Source organism: Miscanthus floridulus, chromosome 4 (genome assembly GCF_019320115.1).
Source record: "Miscanthus floridulus cultivar M001 chromosome 4, ASM1932011v1, whole genome shotgun sequence".
Taxonomy (NCBI): domain Eukaryota; kingdom Viridiplantae; phylum Streptophyta; class Magnoliopsida; order Poales; family Poaceae; genus Miscanthus; species Miscanthus floridulus.
The window spans coordinates 115,951,595-115,973,698 of NC_089583.1; the positions used below are offsets into that span (position 1 = coordinate 115,951,595).

The following is a 22,104-nucleotide window of genomic DNA, read 5'->3' on the forward strand; positions in this document are numbered from 1 at the left end:
TGCCTGACCTTGCGGGCGAGAGCGGCGGAAAGTAGCGAGGACTGAGGAGTGAGGAGGCCTTCCAGAAGCTGCCAACGATGCAAGGTGAGCATCAGCCTCGTATCACCGTCCCAATCCCTATCATGATCTGAAGTTTGGACTTTTTTCTGTGCCTTTTCATTTATTTTTTTATGCTAATAATAATAAAACTTCTGGAGCTAGTTCAATCAATGCGCTCTTACCGAGGTTTTCTTGTGGGCAGATTCTGTCCATTTTTTGTTGTTTGTGCATGAGAGATCCAGGTTGCTCTGTTTTTTTATCCGTTCCTGGACTCGTTTGAATCCTTTACATTATTAGATCTTGATCTGCCAGTTTGTGCTGCACTGTTCAATGGTTTGGACTTCAGGAACTGCTAGCTCCTGCTGCAGTCTTTGGATGATCCGGTTTCGTAGTCCATGTATCAACTCCTTTTATTTTTTCAAAGTTTATATGATTTTTATGATTTTTTTTCGAATCCCTCGAGCCCCGCGAAAGGAATTTGCTTTTGCGAACGCAACCGCGGATTCATCGTGAGTCGTCCGCAACCCTCGTTGGCCGCGTGGGCGTTTTCGGGGGAGGATTTTTTTCTTTCCGATTCGGAGTCCCAAAATTTCGAAGGAGTCCAATTTTCTTTCAAATTTCAACCCGCATCCGCGAATCTCTCGCTTTCCCAATCTCGCCCCCTCTCCAGGCGTTAACCCTTGCGGCGATTTGGTGCGCAGCTCCGCGTGAGAGCTACGGGCTCGCGGCGATGGACTTCGAGTACGTCCCCGCGTCCCCCGGCAGCAGCAGGTGGGCTGGCGAGTCAGCGGCGCGGCGGCGGCAGCGCCGACTCTCTTCGCCGTCGTTGAGGACCTACCTCACGCCGGCCTTTGACGCCGTGGCCGGCGGGGAAGGCGGCGTGTCTGGGTACTCTTCGTCGTCGTCTTCCGGCGGTCTCGAACTCGGGTTCGACGCCTCGCTCCTCCGCTACCGCCGCTCCTGTTTCGCCGCCTCCGCGGACCTGGACAGCCGCGTCCTCTACTCCCCGCAGTCGATGCCACCGCCGCCGCCGCAGATGAGGGCTTCGTACCTGGTAGCGGATGATGGGGTTTGGGCACCTGGTGCCGGCCACTACGGCTCCAAACATGAGGTACTTGTGCTGCTCTCCAGATCTAGTTTCATTAACAATTTGGGGTCTGATTAGTCACTAGCTGAAGGGTAGTAAAGATTTGTGATTGGCCCTAGTGGTTGGATCATAGGTAAGATTAGTTTGGTTAATGCCATGGTTGCATGATTCCTATGCTTTGCTTCAAGGAATTTCCTGTTAATTATAGTGTGGAATGTAGTTGAACTGAGTCCTTGGAGTTAAGGGTTGCTCAAAGCGGTTTGCCGCAAGACATGGATTTAATCAAGCCAACTTATGTACATGTGGACCACATTTTTGCTGAGAGAGTACACATGTTCTAATGCAATATCTCAGACAATTTGCTTTTGCACAGACAGTAGCTTTTGCTGTGGTTACCTTAATTCTAGTTCTAGATATACAGATCGACGATTTATTAAGCTATTATGAGAATTAGTTCATTATCATTGACTAACGACTTCGGATTTTAGGGAATGCGTCACAGTGAACATTATTTAATTTTACTATGACGCACTCTTGTGAATAGTTATGGATTTGCTTTAATTGACGCACCCTACTTTTCAGAAAAGGACAGAGTGTTATTTGCAGTCCCGTTGTTTCTGTAGAGGAAGCCACATCCCCGAAGTGTTGCTATCCACCATTTTACAAACTGGAGATCCCATTACATTTCAGACATACATGACTTATGTGTAGACTTGCTATTTAATATTACTGTGCAAACTAGTTAATCCAGGTGTCAAAGCTCAAGTGTAAATTTCTTCTATCATTTCCTTATCAGGCCATTCATGTTAGGTAATGTCCTTTGAGGTGCATTACCAGACAGATAGGTCCGTTATGGATCCGTCCGTTACTGGCTGCTTTAGTTGGAAACAATCTATGAGGGCATGTACAACGCCGATGCTTGCTTGCAGGCGGTTACTGCCTTGCTGGTTTTATGTGCCCTGGTGGACAGCGCCTCAACTAGCTTTTGCTGTGGCATCGCTGCTTAAGGGCATTTACAACGCCGATGCCTGCTTGGTGCTTGCAGGCAGTTACTGCCTTACTGGTCTCCGTGCGCTGGTGGATGAAACATCAACGAGCTCTTGCAGTGGCATCACTGCTTGCTCAAGCACCAATGCCTGAGGCCCTTTTTCAGCAAAACAACTAACAGTTGCGGCTTGAAAAAAATTGGAGATTTATGTGAAAATATAGTTGCCATCGTAAATTAGGATTCACATGTAGGCGCTTAATTGTTCTGTCTTTAAACGTCTATTTAAACATTCTTGCATTGTACATGCCCTAAGTATGCAAGTGGCAATACAAAGAGAAGAGTATGTGGACTAGGCATTTTATAAGATCCAGTATCAGCATTTCAATGCCCTGATGTGCTGAGATATTTTCATTCTTTTAGCTGTCCTGTCTGTCTTATCCAATGGTTAGCATGTTTTTCAGAATCAGTGCATCATTGTCAATCAAAGCAACCATAAATAATGCACAGTATAGTTCACTAACATCATTCTTTTGCCCAATTCCCCTGACTTGAATTTATGTTAACATACTTTTACTTGGTTTTATAATATATGTTGCACAGGCTGGCCGGCTTACTGGCGCACCAGGTTTTCAGGATTCAGAAAACCGCATTTCTTTCGTCTCCCCGCCGCAGACAAGTAGCAATCTTCCTACTACAGTTCTTGGTGCCTCCACCTCCGTCAAGCTTCCTGCTGAACTCCAGTTGCCAGAGGGCAGCGTCGTAGCGACCAATGCAGAGCTCCCAATGCCAGGACCAGAAGCTACGCCTTCAACTCTCAAGTCATCTGCTGATCCAGAACCAGCCGTGGAGGGCGATGAAATCACTGAAGCTCTCTACGGTGACAGTGGTCGTCGCAGGCTCCCCATTTTCAGGGAGATCTGTCCAGAATGAGTGTCATCCTCAGCATTCTCAACGTTGCTGATGGATGCATTTCGGCTCTAGCTGTATATTCTGTTTATCTATCTTTTACCCATAGTCTTGGTAGCAATTGCTCTGGAGGGTCATTTCTAGTTTCCTAAAGGAGAATCTCTCTTCATTACCGTTTTGCTTGCCGTTGGTTGGAGCCTTGGAGGTGAACCTTGGCATATATTTGAATTTAGCCTTGTTTTTTTTTTGGACCTCTGTAACTGAGTTCTAGGGTTTCCATGCCCACTCGATGACTGCCTCGCATCAAACGCATGCGCATGTGAAGTGAAACAACATGCGCACATGTGAATCAGCTTACTGAACGAGGGATGACAGATGTACTAGCTGCTAGCGTAAATAAACATTCCAGCAATTGATTTTTGCCATCCAACAAGGTACACTCAAACTGTGTTTCAAGAGGTCAAACAGGAGCATGTATCAGAAATTTCAGAATAGTACGGGTTAATTTGAGCCATGTCATGATTGAAAAAAATGAACAATGTCAACAATAATAATGGTCTAAGGACCGATGCCAGAGGTCCTTTTAACAGTCGTGGCTTGAAAAAAGTAGAAAATTGATGTGAAATTTTAGTCATTGCCATTGCAAAATTAGGACCATTTTGAGTGCAAGTTTGAGGAGAGTTTCAGTCTTATTAAATAACACACTACATAGGCAAAACTGGTGATATAACATGAAATTTATGAGCAGTGGAAAGAGTTGGGTTTTATTAGGATAGAACCTGGTGTACACAGTTGGAAACTTGACTGAGAGCAATTTGTTTCATCTTCAAACCTTCTACTCTTAGCATCATGAAAAATTTAAATGCTTTGGCCTAGCATGTGAAACCGTGAAATATAAATACACATTGAGAGAAGTGACACTTTTGGAAACCGCATAACGAAACACTCGAGCTATTGAAGATGAAGTGGCACTTTTGAAAGCATAACAAAATATACTATACTGAAAATATCTTCTTCTTTTCGAGAATGTACATTAGCACGTGTTTCATTAAAAAAAAGTTTAGAAAAATACAAATCCTAGGAAGCACCCGGCACCCTAGAACGACCTAAAAACACGAAGGACAGCGCTATGTAAAAGTTTAATTATTTAACAGTCCTGCACTGAACATGTCCTAACTTTTCAAATTGCAACACGAACATTACGTGGACTTGCATTCTATAAGCCCCAGGTACTGGAATTTAAACGCACCCTGGTCAGAATCTTCATTTCATTGTCAGTCAAGGCAACGAAAGATAATGCACAATATTGCCCTGTTTAGTTGCTCTCAACTCCCAACTTTCGCACTGTCGCACAGTAAATCCGGCGGCGCCGAATCCGTCGAACTAAACGTGGCCATGGTTCACTAGCATCCTTCTTTTCTTTTGTCCAATTCCCCTGTATCTTTACCCTCCCTTCTCCACGGCACCGCCCTGCCGGTGAGCCGCGCCGGCGGGCACTCCGGCCCCGGAGGCCTCCGTACCTCCCCTACCGTCCTCTCCTCCTCCCTTCCGTCCAGGGGCAGCCTGCTAACCTCCCCGCGCACCACGGAGTTCGACATCGCCCATATCTCCGTCCGTGCACCGACCCGCACCGCCGTATCCTCCGCCGGGTGGTCCTCCTCGGCGATTCTTGCCGTCCGTCATCGACTTTCGCCGCCCTGGTTCAGTTTACCTCCTGCGCGTGTGGATGGCGCCTCGGGTGACGCGGGGGCCACGGCCACTGCCGACCTGGGGTGGACGCCGCCGCAAGGGGGCTCCAAGATGCAGTTCCATGGGCTCGCCATCGCGGGCTGCCGCCGTCGCCGGGGCCGCGGCCGCTACTGCTGCCGTCGCACCCTCTTCCTGGAAGCCCCACCGTGAGCCCTCGTCCCAATTGCCGGTTGGCCACGACGCCTCAGCCGTCGTCGCCAAGGTCGCGGTCGACCACTCTTCGGCCAGCTCCAGTTCCGGGTACTGCTCGCCGCAGGACGAGGTCTCCACCAGCTCTCTCCAGCCTCCGTGCATGTCCTCGCCGTCTGGGTGCTCTCCCCAGCAGCCTGGGTTGGCCACTTGTGTGGCTGATGCGGATGGGGCGGATGCAGTTGTCGACGCTTCTTCGGGTAACCCATCTGCTGCCCTCCAGTCCTCGTTGCCGGAGGAGGATGAGCCTCTGTCGCCTGCACTTCGAAAGGAACGTGCAATCGAGATTTTGTTTCGCTTCGATTTGGCACGTAAGAAGAGAATACTCTCCGCCGATGAGCTTGATCTGATCGATGATCTGAAGTCTCTATTACCCCGTCTTGAGGCAGAGATTGCAGAAGCCGATGGGGCGGATGCTGTTGAGGAGGAGCCCTTGTGGCCTGCACTTCAAATGGAAGCTGCATTGAAGGTTATGTTTCGTCTTGATTTGGCACGCGAGATGAGAATACTCTCCCCCGATGGGCTTGAACTTTATGATGATATGAAGTCCCTATTGCCCCATCTTGAGGCGGAGATTGGAGAGGATAATGCCGATGGGGCGGATGTTGTTGTTGAGGAGGAGGAGGAAGAGGAGGTGGTGGAGGAGGAGCCCTTGTCACCTGCACTTCAAAAGGAATGTGCAATCGAGATTTTGTTTCGCTTCGATTTGGCACGTAAGAAGAGAATACTCTCCGCCGATGAGCTTGATCTGATCGATGATTTGAAGTCCCTATTGCCTCGTCTTGAGGCGGAGATTGGAGAAGTTAATGCCGATGGGGTGGATGCTGTTGAGGAGGAGGAGGAAGAGCCCTTGTCGCCTGCACTTCAAATGGAAGCTGCGTTGAAGGTTATGTTTCGTCTTGATTTGGCACGCGAGATGAGAATACTCTCGGCCGATGAGCTTGATCTTTATGATGATATGAAGTCCCTATTGCCCCGTCTTGAGGCGGAGATTGGAGAGGATAATGCCGATGGGGCGGATGTTGTTGTTGTTGAGGAGGAGGAGGAGGAAGAGGAGGTGGAGGAGGAGGAGCCCTTGTCACCTGCACTTCAAAAGGAATGTGCAATCGAGATTTTGTTTCGCTTCGATTTGGCACGCAAGAAGAGAATACTCTCCGCCGATGAGCTTGATCTGATCGATGATCTGAAGTCCCTATTGCCCCATCTTGAGGCGGAGATTGGAGAAGTTAATGCCGATGGGGCGGATGCTGTTGAGGAGGAGGAAGAGCCCTTGTCGCCTGCACTTCAAATGGAAGTTGCGTTGAAGGTTATGTTTCGTCTTGATTTGGCACGCGAGATGAGAATACTCTCGGCCAATGAGCTTCATCTTTATGATGATATGAAATCCCTATTGCCCAGTCTTGAGGCGGAGATTGGAGAGGTCGCCACTGCTCCTAGCATCGCCTTAGAAGACCCTTCGACTCGCCAGCTGCATGCGCCATCGGTTGCTCTTGCTGGTGCGAATAAGGTGCCATCGCCTATGGTTCTCGGCGCCTCTACCTCCATCAAGCTTTCTGCTGATCTCCAATTGGTAGAGCGCAGTATCATAGCGACCAATGCAGAGCTCTCAACGCCAGGGCCAGATGCTACGCCTTCAGCTCTCAAGTCATCTGCAGAGCCAGAACCAGCCGTCGAGGACGATGAAATCACTGAAGCTCTTTATGGTCACAGTGTCCATCGTCGCAGGCTCCCAATTTTCAGGGATATCTGCCCGGAATGAACGAGTGTCACAGCCTCATCATTCCCGACGGTCGCTGATGGATGCATTTGGTTTCTCTCGGGGTCATCATATCATATCATATAAGATCCTCTTTCTGAGACAAACTTTTTACTGTTGCCCTGTTCATCCACGGTCCTACCATCCCAGCTGTCCACGTCTGCCTGCCTCGCCTATAGTCTTTCCATCCCAGCCGTCCACTTCTGCCTGCCTCCAGAAACGTCTCCGCCCCGACCCGATCACGGCTGCAGCCACCTCTTCCTCTCCACCAGGCCTGTCAAAGTGAAAAAAAGAACACGCAGCATTGCACCTCGTCACATCCGCCTCTTGTTCGTCCTCTTCCTTTGCCGCTCCATGCGCACATGCCACGCCCGGCAGCCTCGCAGGCTCCACGCCTGCTCCTCTGGTTCTCCATCGTCTCCTGCACCTCGCCCCCTCTGCTCCCGACCGTCGTCCAGCTGTCATCTTCGTCCACGAGCCCGCTCGCTCCTCCCTTTCATCACCGGATCTGCCTGCCGCGAATGGTAGTGGGCCAGCGGTGGAGAGCGTTCTCTGCTGGCGACGACTGGGCAGCCGTTGCCGCCGCCTCCGCCCTACGCCACGTGCCCAGGCCTCCATCTTCGGCGCTTCTGCCGGTGACAGCCACCAAACAGGTACGCGCACCCCTTCTCTTCCATCCGGGACTTTGGCATTTTACCCATCATTAGAAACGGGTTTCGCAGTTTTACCATCCCTCAAAGTGGTTTCGCTAGTTTGCCATTATGAAACTGGTGTCACCCGCTGAAATACATTTTGGGTAGTTTTAATTCGTGGAAAAAAAGAAGACGCCTCCTTCCATTCCTACCCCTGCCTGTTACGTTCATCAAAACGGATCGAACGTCAAAACGGATCGGCCCTCTCTCCAGTTACTCCCTCTCCTCCATCCCCAGCGGCATCAGCCGGCATAGGCCTGCCACCACGCCGCCCCCCTCCCGAGGCTCACACGGTCGCCTACGCATGCCAAGACGCCAAGACCATTGCCATCCTGGAGGTCAGGCTAGCAGCGACAAACCGGGCACAGGAAAGAGTTCGCCGTAGACGTACACGATTCAGGAGCAAGAAAAATAGCCAACTGTTCCAGTAGGCAGCTGAACCACGATGAACAAGAGGGCCGATTCAACTGTGGCTGGCGGCTCCGGCGGTTGTGAATACCGTATCAAGTGAAAGAAGTAATTTAATACTCCAAAGATTTGTACTAATTCACGGATGCAAGAACCAAGCTTTTGACCAAACAAAATCAAATCACTCAAAGACAGGCAAGGAAATCACACGCACAGCAACAGAGGGGCTGCTCTCCAACCTGCTGTTGAACGAACGCAAGCACATGAACCAAGAAGGCCACGCACGGCCAGGAGCCTAGGAACGAGCACAGCTCGGTGCAAGCACGCACGGTGCTGATGCGCTCAGTGCTGGGCTCCGGCTCCCACCGCCAGGGCTGGCGGGTGGACTGGACACCTCCGGCCGGCGGCCTCTGCCGTCACCCGGCCGAACGGGAGCTGGCGCACGGGGACGTCCTCCTCCTCGTTCCCTCCCGGCAGGAACGCCGCGCGTCGAGCCGAGCCAGCGGCCGGAATGCCCACGCAGAAGCGCCTGCTCCCGTCGTCTGCCTCGCCCGGCCCCGACGCCCAAGTCGAGGAAGCTCCTGGCGCCGACGCGGACGGCTGCGGCGGGGGCGACCGACGGTCGCCGAAGCTGCCGCTGGGGATGGAGGAGAGGGAGTAACGGGAGAGAGGGCTGATCCGTTTTGACGTTCGATCCGTTTGGATGAACATAACAGCGCAGGGGTAGGAATGGAAGGAGGCGTCTTCTTTTTTTTCCCCATGAATTAAAACTACCCAAAATGTATTTCAGCGGGTGACACCAGTTTCATAATGATAAACTAGCGAAACCACTTTGAGGGATGGTAAAACCGCGAAACCCGTTTCTGATGATGGGTGAAATGCCAAAGTCCCCTTCCATTCCTGCTGTGTGAAATTGAGCACACAAACCATAGCTATCTGTATTCGGATCTGATCTAATCTAGTTACAAGTGTGGATACATGTATTATGCCTACAAACTTTTTCATTTTCTTTTTTTGCGGAAAATATTGATTCTGACCCAGTAAAGGAGAGAGTCCAGTACAGTTTATTTGGTGATCATCAAAGTTATCCCAGCAAGTAGCAGAAACTATTTTTCTATCAGCTTCGGTTTCGTCAGATGCTGCGCGGTTTCAGGAGGACTTCAAGGACGATCATCAATGTCGACCTCCTTGATTTGTGGCTGAAAAAGTACGGCTTATAAGCCAAACAAGCCCAAGCGAACAGGGTATCATTACCCTGATCGCTTGGGCTTTTTTTGGCTTATAAGCCGTACTTTTTTAGCCAACGAACAATATTTTTCTCTCACACCAAATCAGCCAACAGTACTTTCAGCCATGGCCTATCAGTCAAACAAGTCCAAGCGAACAGGGCGAGGTCCGCCACTGCACCGCGGTGATCCAGGCCAGTCCGAGGCCTTGATTGCTGATATTGTTGCTTGTCTGCAATTTTTCAGTTCGAGGCTCTGCATTCTTATAAATCCATAGCCGAGCGCATGATGATAGAACAAGGACATCGACCTGAACATCCATCCAACCAAGGTCAAGATGCATTGTGTTTTCGACAATTCTAATTAAGCTGCATCTTCTAACTGCGGTTCTCATTGATCCAAATGTGTTGTGTGCTCCTCCACCTGCACCTTTGGTCCCTGAAAATATTACTAATTATTAACTGTGGTAACCTACTGTAAATGTTGCTATCGAGTCATTGTCTTCATAGTTTACTGTTTCTTGGCAGCCATGAAACGCCCGAGGTTTCAGGAGTCTCACGGAGACACTGTCCATCAAGGAAATGCTTTAACAGGCTACACATAACTCGGAACTTCGTGAAGTAAGTCCTTTTGGATACCGCTTTATGTGTTCATCAGTACACAGCAATGGCAAATCTGTACAGCTATGTTTCAAATTCCATCTTTATTCTGTGTAATTTCCCATGCAGAGCTATCCAAATATACAGCCATATCAACTAACCTATTCGATGCATTTTGCTTTGAGTTGCATTATTTGTATTCAGTAATTGCATTTTAGACCAAAGGTATTCACCCAGCTTTATTAGAAAGCGTATCGAACACCCTGATCCAGCACTGGGAACACCAGCTTACAATGACGAGCTTAAAAGAAGACCGACTACCTCAACCAGAACTAGAGTTTATCTCTATCTGACTACTCAGGATACCAACGCCTACCTCAACAGGTACCAGACTAAAACCAAAAGAACAAGCAACAGCGTAAGCATTACCCCCATGGGGTTACAGGATTAAAAGCAGGCTACATCGCCGACGCAGCATTAGCCGAAATCAGATTGATCATTTCCTCCGCCATGGGCTTCAGCTTTGGTTTTAGAAAGGGACGCCAGGTCTTGGTCAGCATCAGCGTTTTGTAGACAAGCGCCACCGGCGACGACAGGACCTTCTTGTTGAACACCACTTCATTCCTAGTCTTCCAGATTGACCATAGAGCTCCTGCACATTATTCAGTAATTGCATAGATGTGTTGTTCTATTCTATGCACTACCTGAGTGAAAAGCCCTTTTCGTTGCATATGTAATTTGCACTATGCGGTGCATCCAAACACATTTACAAATTCACCTTTGCACGTAGTGCCAAATAGTATTGATTATGATCCGTACTGCTAGATCAGTAACATCAGTAGTAGAAGCATAAGCAAGTGTACAGGGATGCTTGGCATGCATGCATATTTTGAATTTTTTAACAAGATGCTATTTCCTTATTGTAAATGGCTCCACTGGAGAGAGGGTGCTTTAAAAACTGCCTTGGCAGTGCTCATTGTTAATGCTTGCTTTGCTCGATATGCCTTTGATTTTTTCAGGCTACCACAGTAATATTGGAACTGCTACTACTAATATTTGACGACAGTATGATCTGCTAGATAGATCCATTGAGAAGCTTAATAACACATTATGGATAAGCTTGGATCAGTTATGTACTTACATTAATATTGACCTTTAGGTTTCCTTCATGGGTTATGAGCATGTCTCCCAAGCTAAAACAGATGTTCAAAAAAACAAAGAAAAACAATCTTGCATGGTTATGATGCCTGAAAAAATTGCCCTTATATGCTAAAGAATACTACCTCTGGATTTTTCTGCATTTTTTCTGTCGCGGGTCTATTAGGTTTCCTATATCTCTCAATCGGTTTCAATGAATGTCTGTATTGGTTCAGAGTTCCCTTTGAGGTCTTGGACCACCGGCTTGCCACATAGTATACTTATTTAAGCTACCTCCAAACAGGATCTGTGGTACTGCGTAAATGGGTTCTGCAGTTTGGCTTCCACACTTCCAAACACAGGATTTCAAGGAAAGCTGAAGAGGTAATTCAAGGAACACCATCTTCTCAGACTCTTTATTGCTCACTGTACATGTTGCCTCTAATTGATTTGCATACTCTCATGTCCCATCACTAACTTCTTTCCAGATCATTATATTTATTGGTCTGCTATCCTACGGCTAGCTTTGCATGTGATTCATTGTCATTTTATATTCTTCGGAACCATCTTAAGATTGTCTGCATGCTGAATCCATCAGTTCTCCATGTCATTCACCATCTTAGACTTCATGCTACACGATACAGAAATAATTGTTAAGAGTAATTCTTTTCTAGAATAAATGTTTCCGGCATGCTCAATCCATCAATCTTGCAGGTTTCCTTTGCTGACCAAACTAAGATTGTCTTAAACTTTAACGACAGCCCTGTAGGATATGATTTTAGTGATGCCTTACCTGGAATAACGCATCTTTACTGGGCCATATTAAGGTTTGTGCTATGTAAGCCTGTAGCTTTCCTTTCTAACCTTGCTGTACAGAGTATGAATCGATCTGAGTTATGCAGCCATTTTCTAAAATCTAAAATCTGCAGGTGCAGCTACAGTTCATGACATGGTGGCATTTGCGCGACTGCATATAGCAGTGTTAGCTGTCCTCTCCAAAAATTGCTTGGTCTATGAAATTTTAGTTGCAAACTCACATTTATACTACAGCGGGTAATACATGCCTCCTATTACCCTCTTTTCATACGAGGAATGTGTTGTTCGTTATATATCTTCGTTCACTGAGATTGTTTTCAAATGTGGATTCTTTTCGCCTGCAATGGCAACTACAGGAGAACTATTTTTTTCCAATGTACAATGCGTGCAAGTGAAGACATGTTTGGCAAATTGGAAGTGGCAAACTATAGCTTTTGATCTCACTGATTTCAGTTGTGCACAATTCGTGTCATTTTTGTACTTCTTTCACACTCAATATAGGTTTGCTTTCAAATCAAACATGAATATACATGGCGTTCAATGAGTCCATACATTCATATTTATTTATTTATTTTGCAAAGTGTGCGTGCCGCATACAAATGAACCACATCAACTTGGTCTGGGGAGGGTGTGCTTACATTCATAAATTTAGCATTGCGGCCTGCAACCTTTCCTTTTTCCGCTTTTGTTCACGGACCATGTTCAGGCTACATAAAAACCAACCACTTATTCCTAACTGTATTACAAATCATCAATCGTTTATTTTGCCACAGCTTTTAGTTACATGCATGATCTGTACACTTATCTGAAAACAAGTGCCCTGTTCGCTTGGCTTATAACTCGTACTTTTTCAGTCAACGAACAATATTTTTCTCTCACATATTTTTAACCATGCCTTATCAGCCAAACGAATATAGCACTGCTAGCTACGGATTGCCACTGTGTTTATATTCGTGTGTGGCGTTAACTGAAAACGGCGGCACGAAAGCGCAGCAAATCGTTACCCTGCCCGCAGCGAAGCGCGGGGAACCATCTAGTTTCTTTTTTTCTAGTTCCATAGGGCAGAATCTAATCTCTCTTGTCATGATCTCTTCATGAAGCGAGAAAGCTATGCTATACTACTACTTGAGTAAGCCGGCAATTGACCCGTTTTGCTTGCCGTCGGTTGAAGGTGAGCCTTCCTTGGTTTATGAGTTTGTCTCGTTTTTTGCCCCCAGTTTTACTTAAAGATAAAGAGTTTATTAAGCCGTGCGAGCTTGGCATGGTATCTCGTCAATGAGCAGTATTCCATGGTACACCGTACACTTGACATTTCATCTGCATTCTGCATGCCATGGTACAGTACTGGCTCACTGAATTTGCAAGCATCCAATCGATCTGCATCGCAATACGCTTAGATCTCACAATCGACCTGGTACAGAACACGTTTACATCGCAAAACGTTTTGGACTGACTGGTGATACAGCACGTTCTTGACAATTTTACACGCTACAGGCTAGCTAGACGCTACAGAGTACACAGCACTGAAGCTTTAGAAAAAGAAGAAATAAACAGGAAAAGTTGTGCTCAGAGGTCTCCATCAGGGCGCTGCGCCGACGGCGAGCGCGAGAGCGAGACCTTCCTCTTGACCTTCTCGGTGGTCCTCTCCAGGGCCTCCTCGGTGGCCGTGGCCGCCGACTCCGCCGAGTGCTCCACCGCCTCCATGCTCATCTCCAAGGTTTTCTTGGTCACCGACGCCGGGCTCCGCAGCAGATGGTACCTTGCCACACACACGGCAGCCGTGAGAACACACGTCTCCCGATCCAAACGCAAAGGACACAGCGCGCGCGCGCCAGTAAGCATAACCATCTACCGCGGCTCGGCCGGCCGGAGGTTGAAGCACGCGAGCTTGGCCCAGGCGCGGAGCGCCTCGAGCCAGCGCTCGTGCCCGGAGAGGCCGATCGCCAGCTCCACCGGCTCGCGGGGCGGCCCCTGCCCCGGGGTCCCCGGCGCCGGTGGCGACAGCAGGAACAGCAGAACCGACGCCGCGACGAGCAGCACGACGACGGAGACGATGGCGGCGGCCATGCAGGTCGCCACAGGTCGCGCGGCGGCGTGGGCGCCGGCGCCACCCTTGCCCTTCTTGCCGTTCCTGTTGCTGCCGCTCATTGCCGCGGGCTGCAAGCTGGTGGTGATCGAGAGACGTCGTCGCCGCGCGCGGCTGGAACCGGTGGAGCGAGCGAAGTTAGGCGCCCCCCGGACCCATGGCCATGGATGGATGGATTGGCCGGGAGCTTTCTTCGTTCGGGCGGACACGTCCAGAGACACGTGTTGGGCTCAGGAGCCCGGCGGCCCGGAGCGCGGTTACGTGCCAGCGCACGTGTCAAGCCACGTCGGCTGCTCCTCGGTAAAAAACGAGCAGAAAAGATGTATGTCATGGGAAGAAAATTCTGTGGACCCTATGTCATGACGAGGCGGGCGCGTGGCGGAGGAGTTGATTGCACGCGAGTGCCATACGTCGCCGGGCTGTCGAGTGCACGACGCAGGCCGACGGCACTGCTGCGTCGAGAGACCACGCACGGGCACGGCAGTGATACTGATTCGTGGCGGCCACTGCGCGCCGGTCGCGACGCACGACCCATCGGGACGACGAGGCCTGACCTACCACTGCCACTACCACTCTCTCTACCAGACCGATGGATCTTCTCACTCAAAGTACGTACTACGTGGAAGCAAGTACTCCTACCAAGCTTGCTGAACGACCACTGATCTGAACACACCTGGATTGGAGACCGTTCAGCAGACGTGTTTACTTACTCCTGCTGTCCTGCCCTGATGACAGGGAATAATAATCGGCGTATCGTTCCCGGCAACTTCGGCCTTGGTTCAGTTCACATGCGACTGCGAGGAACCAAACCTGGCTAACAACCACGGCCTCTGCTGTCTGCTCTGCTCGACGCTAACCATTGAGCTAATCCGAATTTATAATGGGGCAGGTTTGTTTACACACTTGCTAAAAAGACAAGGGGAGAAGGTGCGTTGTTAGTGCCGTGCCGGCGGGGGATTGGAATGTAGTGCGATCGATTAGGCTAGCTACCAGCCTCGACCCGTGTAGAATACCGAACCGTCACTGTGTGTTTAACCAACTCACTCATGGAGACACGGGTTAAGATTTGGCATTACAAACTCGTTTACATTTCTTGTTTCTTTTGTTATTAAGAAACAGTTAAATATGACTGTGGACATGTAACACTAGTTCGTTTGTCCACTGCAAGGAACACGAACAATTGTAATGTAATCAGCATGTTCGCTTGCTCGTATACGATCGTGGATTATAAGCTGGAACATTATTTTTCTCTCGCACTAAACCGGTCAGCAGTAAATAATCCACGATCGTTTACGACCTGCAGAACAGGCTGAATGTCTCGAGTTCAAAATTCAGTGGGACACCACACAATTAACTTTTGACTCACAGTCAAAACCTGGTGAATTCAAAGATGGTTTTATTTCCAGAAGAAGAAGAAAAGTACAGTAAAAAGCAGAGACACCCCCTGGCTCCACCGACCCGCGATCCGAAGCCAACACGGTAGGAAACCCGCCGGCCGCACTGTCCGACCGTTAGTTCCAAACCCTCCCCAGCTTAAAACGCGCCGATCCAAGAAAAGCACCCCCACCCAAACGCGCATACAGAAACGAGCAAACGGCTTGCACGCGCGCGCCATGCCCCACCGCCATCACGACGCCGCCAGCGGCGGCGACGAGGCCCCGTCCCCGCGGCCCTCGGCGTCCGGCTGCTACGCGTTCCTGACGCGCTCCCACCGCGCGGGCGCCTACCGCCGCCTCCACTCCGCGCCGGCGCTCGAGGCCGAGTCCGAGGCCGAGGCGGCGGCGGTGAGGGTGGAGGTCCGGACGGCGACGAAGGGGAGGGCGAAGAAGAGCGTGTTCCACGTCGACCCCGCCGTTCTGGAGGCCGGGCCGGTGCGCCGGCTGCTGGCGGCCTCGGGGCGGCGGGCCCCCGGCGGAGGCGTCGCCGTCGACGTCGACGCCTTGCTGTTCGAGCACCTGCTGTGGCTGGCCACCAATGCCCGCGACGGGGTGGCCGGCGACGGCGAGGAGGACTCCGCCGCTGCCGCTGATGACCTTTCCGAGATCGTCGAGTTCTACTCGCAGGACGACGACGACGACGACGACGACCGTGACCACGAGTTAAGCTTGTAATAATAAATTCCCAGTGGCTGGCTAAGTTAAAAGCAATCTGTATTCTTAATCCGCGTCATTTAGCTCTTGTCCTTCATGTGTATAATGCTATACATGCAGTATATAATTATGATCAAGATACTACTAATGTAGTAACAATGGGAACGAATAAGCTACGTGCTCTGGCTGTCTACAACTTAAATTTGTAAGCATGCATGCTTTATATATGAAGAAACTTCGTTTCCATGTGCCAATCAAAAATTAACTCTACAGTGTTAATCTCAGATTAACACTCTGGTTTTCCAAAAAGAAAATGTCTACAATTTGTTTTTTTTTTCATACAAGATTTTTGTGGACTTCTCCTGTTACTAGCTAGCTTATTCGGGCTATCAGTCAACATCATTTTAGTAAATAGCCTGGCGTCGCGCATGGAGAGAACCTTGTCGGCCTCGTTAAAGAGCGGTTGCTTCAAGGCTTGAGCTGACGACGATCCAGGCGACGATGCGTGTGTGCTGTGATGTGCAAGATGAAGCGGATAAGCTAGGCAGAGCACACGGGCGGGCTTGCGCGACGGAACGGACTGGACTGATTCTGATTCCCGGGAACAGCTCTCCGGTGATGAGTGATCTGACACTGACAGCGAGAGCAGACGTGGCAATGCAACAACCGGCGCGCGCGGGGACACATGCATATGCCACCCAAGGGCCGGCGTGCGTCGTCGTCCCTGTTGGTCCGGTCCGATCCGACTCCGAGCGCTGTTACCGTGAGTCGTGAGATGACAACGAGATTTGACAGGCCCGACCGTGACAGCTGAGCGCGCATGTGTATGTTTCACGGAAGGACACTGGACACGTACGTTCGTCGCTGCGAGCCGACGAGCGGAAACAAGAAAACCGAATGGGAAAGTCACGGGGCCTCCTCGGCAGTGTAGGATGGCGACTGGCAGCAAACAACGCATGGATCGATCGTGGCCAGCTCGATGAGTCGATGCCGGCCGAGTGCGAGAGCGAACCCCACGTAATGGCTAGCTGATCGGGGGCAGCACGACACACTTGACACTTGCGCATCGCAAGATTCGCAGCTCGCACCAGTGTGCCGCCGCGGCGCCGCGCACCATCCGCCCGGTTTCCTCCGAAACACCCGCGCTCCTCGAGTGATTTCGCCGCTCGCCGTACCGGGTCCTTCGACTCCTTCCTCTGCTTTGCTTCGGCGGGGGTGGGCTGAGTTCCAATCCAACGGGACCACGGCCGAGCGTGTTCGCCCATAGGTCTACAACCACAGACAACTAGTCAATTGGTCACGCGTGCTATTCTGTTCTGTGAAACAATACAGTAGTGTATGTGCTCAAGACCAGAAGCATGACCAAGCCATTTCAAAATACTGCTTGCTGAACCAAGGATGATGTATCTGCTAGCGAACCTAAACATTCCGGCATTATTTCAGGCTTTGAGCCAGGACAACAAAGTACAAACCATTTCGAAGCAGCGTACGAGTATGCGACTGATTTATGTGATATTTGTCTTCCCAAGAGCCCGGAGACAGTACTATTAAGGAGAAGAAAGAATGCTATAGACGCTTGTATTATGATAGGAGTGTGGACAACCTAAAGAAGTACATGGTGGCAAAGAAGACTGCAAAGCGAGCTGTAAGTGTGGTAAAGGGTAGAACGTATGAGGATCTTTACCAACATTTGAGATGAAGGAAGGAGAGAATGACATTTATAGGATGCCTAGGGTTCGTGAGAGAAAGATAAGAGACTTCAACCAAGTTAAGTGCATTAAGGATGAAAGGGAGCATCTCTTGATGAAGGAGAATGAGATCCGACATCGATGACAAGAGTATTTTGACAAATTGTTCAATGGTGAGAATACGGACACAACCTTTCAGTTGGATGACTCTTTTGATGACACCAATTGGCGCTTTGTGCGGAGAATCCAAGAATCTAAGGTCAGAGAGGCGTTGAAAAGGATGAAAGGAGGTAAGGCAATATGACCGGATGGTACCCTAATCGAGGTGTGGAGATGCCTCGAGGACATAGCTATAGTATAGCTAACCAAGTTGTTCAACCATATTTTTTAATCGAACAAGATGCCTGACGAGTGGAGGAGAAGTATATTGATACCGATCTACAAGAATAAAGGGGATATTCAAAATTGTACTAATTACCGGAGAATTAAGTTGATGAGCCATACTATGAAGCTATGGAAGAGAGTTATCGAGCATTGCTTGAGAGCAATAACGTGGGTCTCTGTGAACCAATTTGGTTTCATGCCCGGAAGGTCAACCATGGAAGCCATTTTCGCAATAAGACAAGTTATGAAGCGGTACAGAGAGAAGAAGAAGGACCTACACATGGTTTTTATTGACTTGGAGAAGGCTTATGATAAAATACCAAGAAATGTTATGTGGTTGGCTTTGGACAAACATAAAGTCCCAACGAAGTACGTCGGGCTCATTAAGGACATGTATAACAATGTTGTGACTAGTGTTCGAACAAGTGATGGAGACACGGATGACTTCCCGATTAGGATTGGACTACATCAAGGGTCTGCTTTGAGCCCTTATCTGTTTACCTTAGTGATGGATGAGGTCACAAGGGACATACAAGGGGACATCCCTTGGTGTATGCTTTTCGCGGACGATATAGTGCTAGTTGATGAAAACCGGACATGAGTGAATCAGAAACTGGAGTTATGGTGGGAGACTTTGGAGTCCAAAGGTTTTAGACTCAGTAGAACTAAAACTGAGTATATGAAATGTGACTTCGGCACTACTACTCGGGAGGAGGAAGATATTAGTTTGGAAGGTAAGCAGTGTCTAGGAAGGATACCTTTCGATATTTAGAATTAATACTACAGAGAGACGGAGATATTGATGAAGATGTTAGCCATAGAATCAAAGCGGGGTGGATGAAGTGGCGCCAAGCATCCGGTGTCCTATGTGACAAAAGGGTACCACAAAAGTTAAAAGGCAAGTTTTATAGGACAACGATTAGACCTGTTATGTTGTATGGTGCAAAATATTGACTTACGAAAAAACGACATGTTCAACAGATAAGTGTCGCGGAAATGCATATGTTGCGTTGGATTTGCGGTCATACAAGAAGGGATCGAGTTCAGAACGATGATATATGTGATAGATTAGGGGTAGCACCAATTGAAGAAAAGCTTATCCAACACCGGTTGAGATGGTTTTGACATATCCAACGAAGACCTCCAAAGGCACCGGTGCGCAGTGGAATCCTAAGCCAGGATAGTAACGTGAAGAGAGGCAGAGGAAGACTGAAGTTGACTTGGGTAGAGGCAATAAAAGGAGACTTGAAAGGATGGAATATACCCAAAGACTTAGCCTTAGATAAGAGTGCTTGAAAAATAGTTATTCACGTGCCTGAACCTTGATTGCTTCTGCTGGATTTCAACTCTAGCCTACCATAATTTGTTTGTGACTTAAAGTCTTTTTTTTTTTTTGTTGTTGTTGTTGGACTGAAAAGGTACTACAGCGATAGGAATGTGAGCAGGATGCACGAAAATACAGTGATTTGCTGATTCCTATTGAAGTCACAAGCTGCTGCCCATTATGTTGCAAGTAACACTGACTTCTATTAGATGGTGACTAATTTTCTTGACTACGTTTTTACCGGAAAATAGAAAGATTATGGATTGTTATTAAAGATGCAAGTGGATAACCGATGGTGTTTTGTGGGTCAGCTAGCCTAGTTCATCATCATCATCATTATCAACGACAACAACAACAAAGCATGTCAGTCCCACGCAAGTTAGGGTAGGCTAGAGTTGAAACCCACCAAGAGCCCCTAGTCACAACTCAAGCACTTTAATAGCTGCTTTCCAAGCACTCTTATTCAGCTAGCCTAGTTCATCCCTCACCTTAAATTAATTAGGTGGAAATGACATATTAGTTCATTTTAGCAAGTTTTGGGTCGACCCAAACCCCAAACATATGGGAGTTGCATCCCTAGTTGCTATCCCATCTTCAGTTAGTAAACTTCTTTCAAGGAGAAAACAAATAGCTTCACTCATTGATATTTGTTTGACATTATGAGATAACACATTCAAGGTCCAAAACCCTGATACCATGAAAACTGATGATATTTAACACATTTGACATGTCTGCCCCTCCTATCCAATTTGTTAATGCAAGATGAGCCATCACAACTAACCAGCAGCCCTCGTTCTTTTCTTTTCAAGCCTATACTACTTAATAGCCATTGCCAAATAGACTCTACATTCTGAAAGTTTCCTAACACTCTTGAGTTGCCGATCATTCACCATATGTATTCAGACATTAATGGTAGCATGCTGGCAACTATATCTATATATGGTCACTGGCTTAAATGGCAAAAGTACCTGATAATAGCAACAAGGACGGTGAACGATTTTAGCAAAATCCAGCACATACCTAATAATATCAATGCTATCTTTATAACATAGTTGATATCGACTGACTGACTCTTAACTCGGTTTTGTTTATCTCAATGGCAGTACCACTAATTGAACTGAAACTCTGGAAATTAACTAAAATGCCAATGGACCAAGGCTGACTATCTCCTTACCATGAACAAGATCATCGCGACGATGGCCTGCACGAGCTGCTGCAGGAGTAGGCCGCGGACGACGGTGGGGAGACTGACGAGGTTCTTCTCCTCCTCAGCCCGCGTGTGGAGCCTGTACCGCTCAAGCGGCCGGCGGTGAAGGATCAGCTGGTAGCCGCCGGCGTACACCCAGTAGAGAACGATGGGCGTGAAGGTGTCCATCGTCTCGTCGCTGATGTAGCCTTCCCACGGAACCATCTCCACTGGTGTTCGCCTCTTCCTACCACCACAGGAAGAAGACGATGGGGGCACTCCAGCACGGGCGCCAAGATTGGGTTTTGACGCCGGACTCCTGCGCTCCTCCCAATCAAACCGCGAACCCTTTTGCCGGATTCGGGTGTCTCGCCGCCTCTACGCAGATATAGGGAATAGGAACCGGTCGTGTTCTTGTTTTGTGAAGCCAGAGGCCACTCGGTTGGGGAGAATGGGGATTCGAGTCGGTGAGAAGAACAGAGATGGCGGAACAGCAGAGTGCATAAAAAGGGTTTCTCTTTTGCTCGGAAATACGATGAAAAGGATCAGCTGATTGCAGAAGATTAAATCGTTTAAAGAGGAATCAAGAGGAAACCAAATGGAACAGAAGAAAAGCTGGCGCCTTTAAGGGCTTCGTCTCCTCGCCCCTATTGATTTGGGAATGTGCCAGAACAGAACAGGACAGAAGATTTATTGCATGTGGATCCTTGTCTATTGATCAGGGATTTTTTCCCCTAAACAAAGTAAGAAACATGAAGCAGACCTCGCCAACGACTGCAGTGGAGAATTACAAATGGATACGTTTTTAGTTACAGGTGCACAGTTCCCAGTTCATAGAGTCCCCGCTCCACAGGACAACCGTGGTCCGTGGGATGTGTCGAATAGTGCAGGACCAACGTATACCTTTTTTTTCTCCCCCTTTTTTTTATATACATCACCAACAACTGTTGAGGAGGGACATTCAAAATTCTGTTGTTGTGTTGCTGTCAATTTTCCTCATCCATTTGGTGAAAACATTAAACATATACTGGCCATTTGCTTATTTACCCCAAGCTGTAACATCAATCCATCATCAGAAATTTGTTTAAAATGCACTTTTACGAGGCGTCCAATTTTACGAGGCCTCCAATATGGTAACTGCTCATGTACTCCAGCTTTAGACATGTTCACTTTCGGTTGTTCGGCTTACCCCATATTCGGTTTGTTCGGTTTTTTTTTAGCTGGAACAGTATTTTTCTCTCACAACAATTCAGCCATAATAGTGTTTTTTAGCCAGTTTCAGCCAAAATTCTGCGAGACGAACAGGGCCTATGGTTCAGGTTAGCGATATTTGCCCAATTGGTTCAGGTAGGACCGTAGGAGCTGGACTGCTGGAGTACCACATGATGCTTCGCTACCCTAGCAACCAAACTGAGATCTACGCACACGGTACACGACTACACCCAGGGTCGCCCGGCACGCAGAACCCAATCATTCATGGGGAACATGCTCCAACAGCTCGTTTCGCAACCTACCCGACGCCCACGCAGCTCGAGAGCTAAACCAACCGCCACCGTCACATGCCAAGGCCTCCGTACAAGCATCTATTTTGTTGCATGCTCGCAAGTCGCAACGCATTAAGCATCCTCTTCCTCTCCGATTCTCCATCGAACAGGACATGATCAGGGTCAAATGAGTTAACATTTCTTTTTTACTAGCACTGCAACGATAGCCACCAATAAGCAAAGAACAGCTCGATATAAGCTGCAATTATG

At 48.5% G+C, this 22,104-nt stretch overlaps 3 protein-coding genes across 3 annotated transcripts; 2 read left to right on the forward strand and 1 right to left on the reverse strand.

Annotated features, from left to right (window-relative positions):
- Positions 1-288: 288 nt before the first annotated feature.
- LOC136549158 (uncharacterized) lies at positions 289-12,235 on the forward strand. The gene is made up of 10 exons (XM_066540439.1): positions 289-436; positions 741-1,150; positions 2,715-3,033; positions 3,130-3,134; positions 4,591-7,367; positions 9,287-9,371; positions 9,568-9,660; positions 11,081-11,160; positions 11,538-11,603; positions 11,706-12,235. The coding sequence occupies exons 1-5, from the start codon at positions 370-372 to the stop codon at positions 6,715-6,717; spliced, it is 2,928 nt and encodes a 975-aa protein (XP_066396536.1). The 5' UTR covers positions 289-369; the 3' UTR covers positions 6,718-7,367; positions 9,287-9,371; positions 9,568-9,660; positions 11,081-11,160; positions 11,538-11,603; positions 11,706-12,235.
- A 633-nt stretch (positions 12,236-12,868) lies between these two features.
- On the reverse strand, positions 12,869-14,317 carry LOC136552775 (uncharacterized). The gene is made up of 2 exons (XM_066544342.1): positions 13,445-14,317; positions 12,869-13,351 (listed from the first exon to the last, which is right to left on the reverse strand). The coding sequence occupies exons 1-2, from the start codon at positions 13,738-13,740 to the stop codon at positions 13,159-13,161; spliced, it is 489 nt and encodes a 162-aa protein (XP_066400439.1). The 5' UTR covers positions 13,741-14,317; the 3' UTR covers positions 12,869-13,158.
- An 881-nt stretch (positions 14,318-15,198) lies between these two features.
- Positions 15,199-16,110, forward strand: LOC136552776 (auxin-responsive protein SAUR76-like). The gene has a single exon (XM_066544343.1). The coding sequence runs from the start codon at positions 15,292-15,294 to the stop codon at positions 15,787-15,789; it is 498 nt and encodes a 165-aa protein (XP_066400440.1). The 5' UTR covers positions 15,199-15,291; the 3' UTR covers positions 15,790-16,110.
- Positions 16,111-22,104: the final 5,994 nt, after the last annotated feature.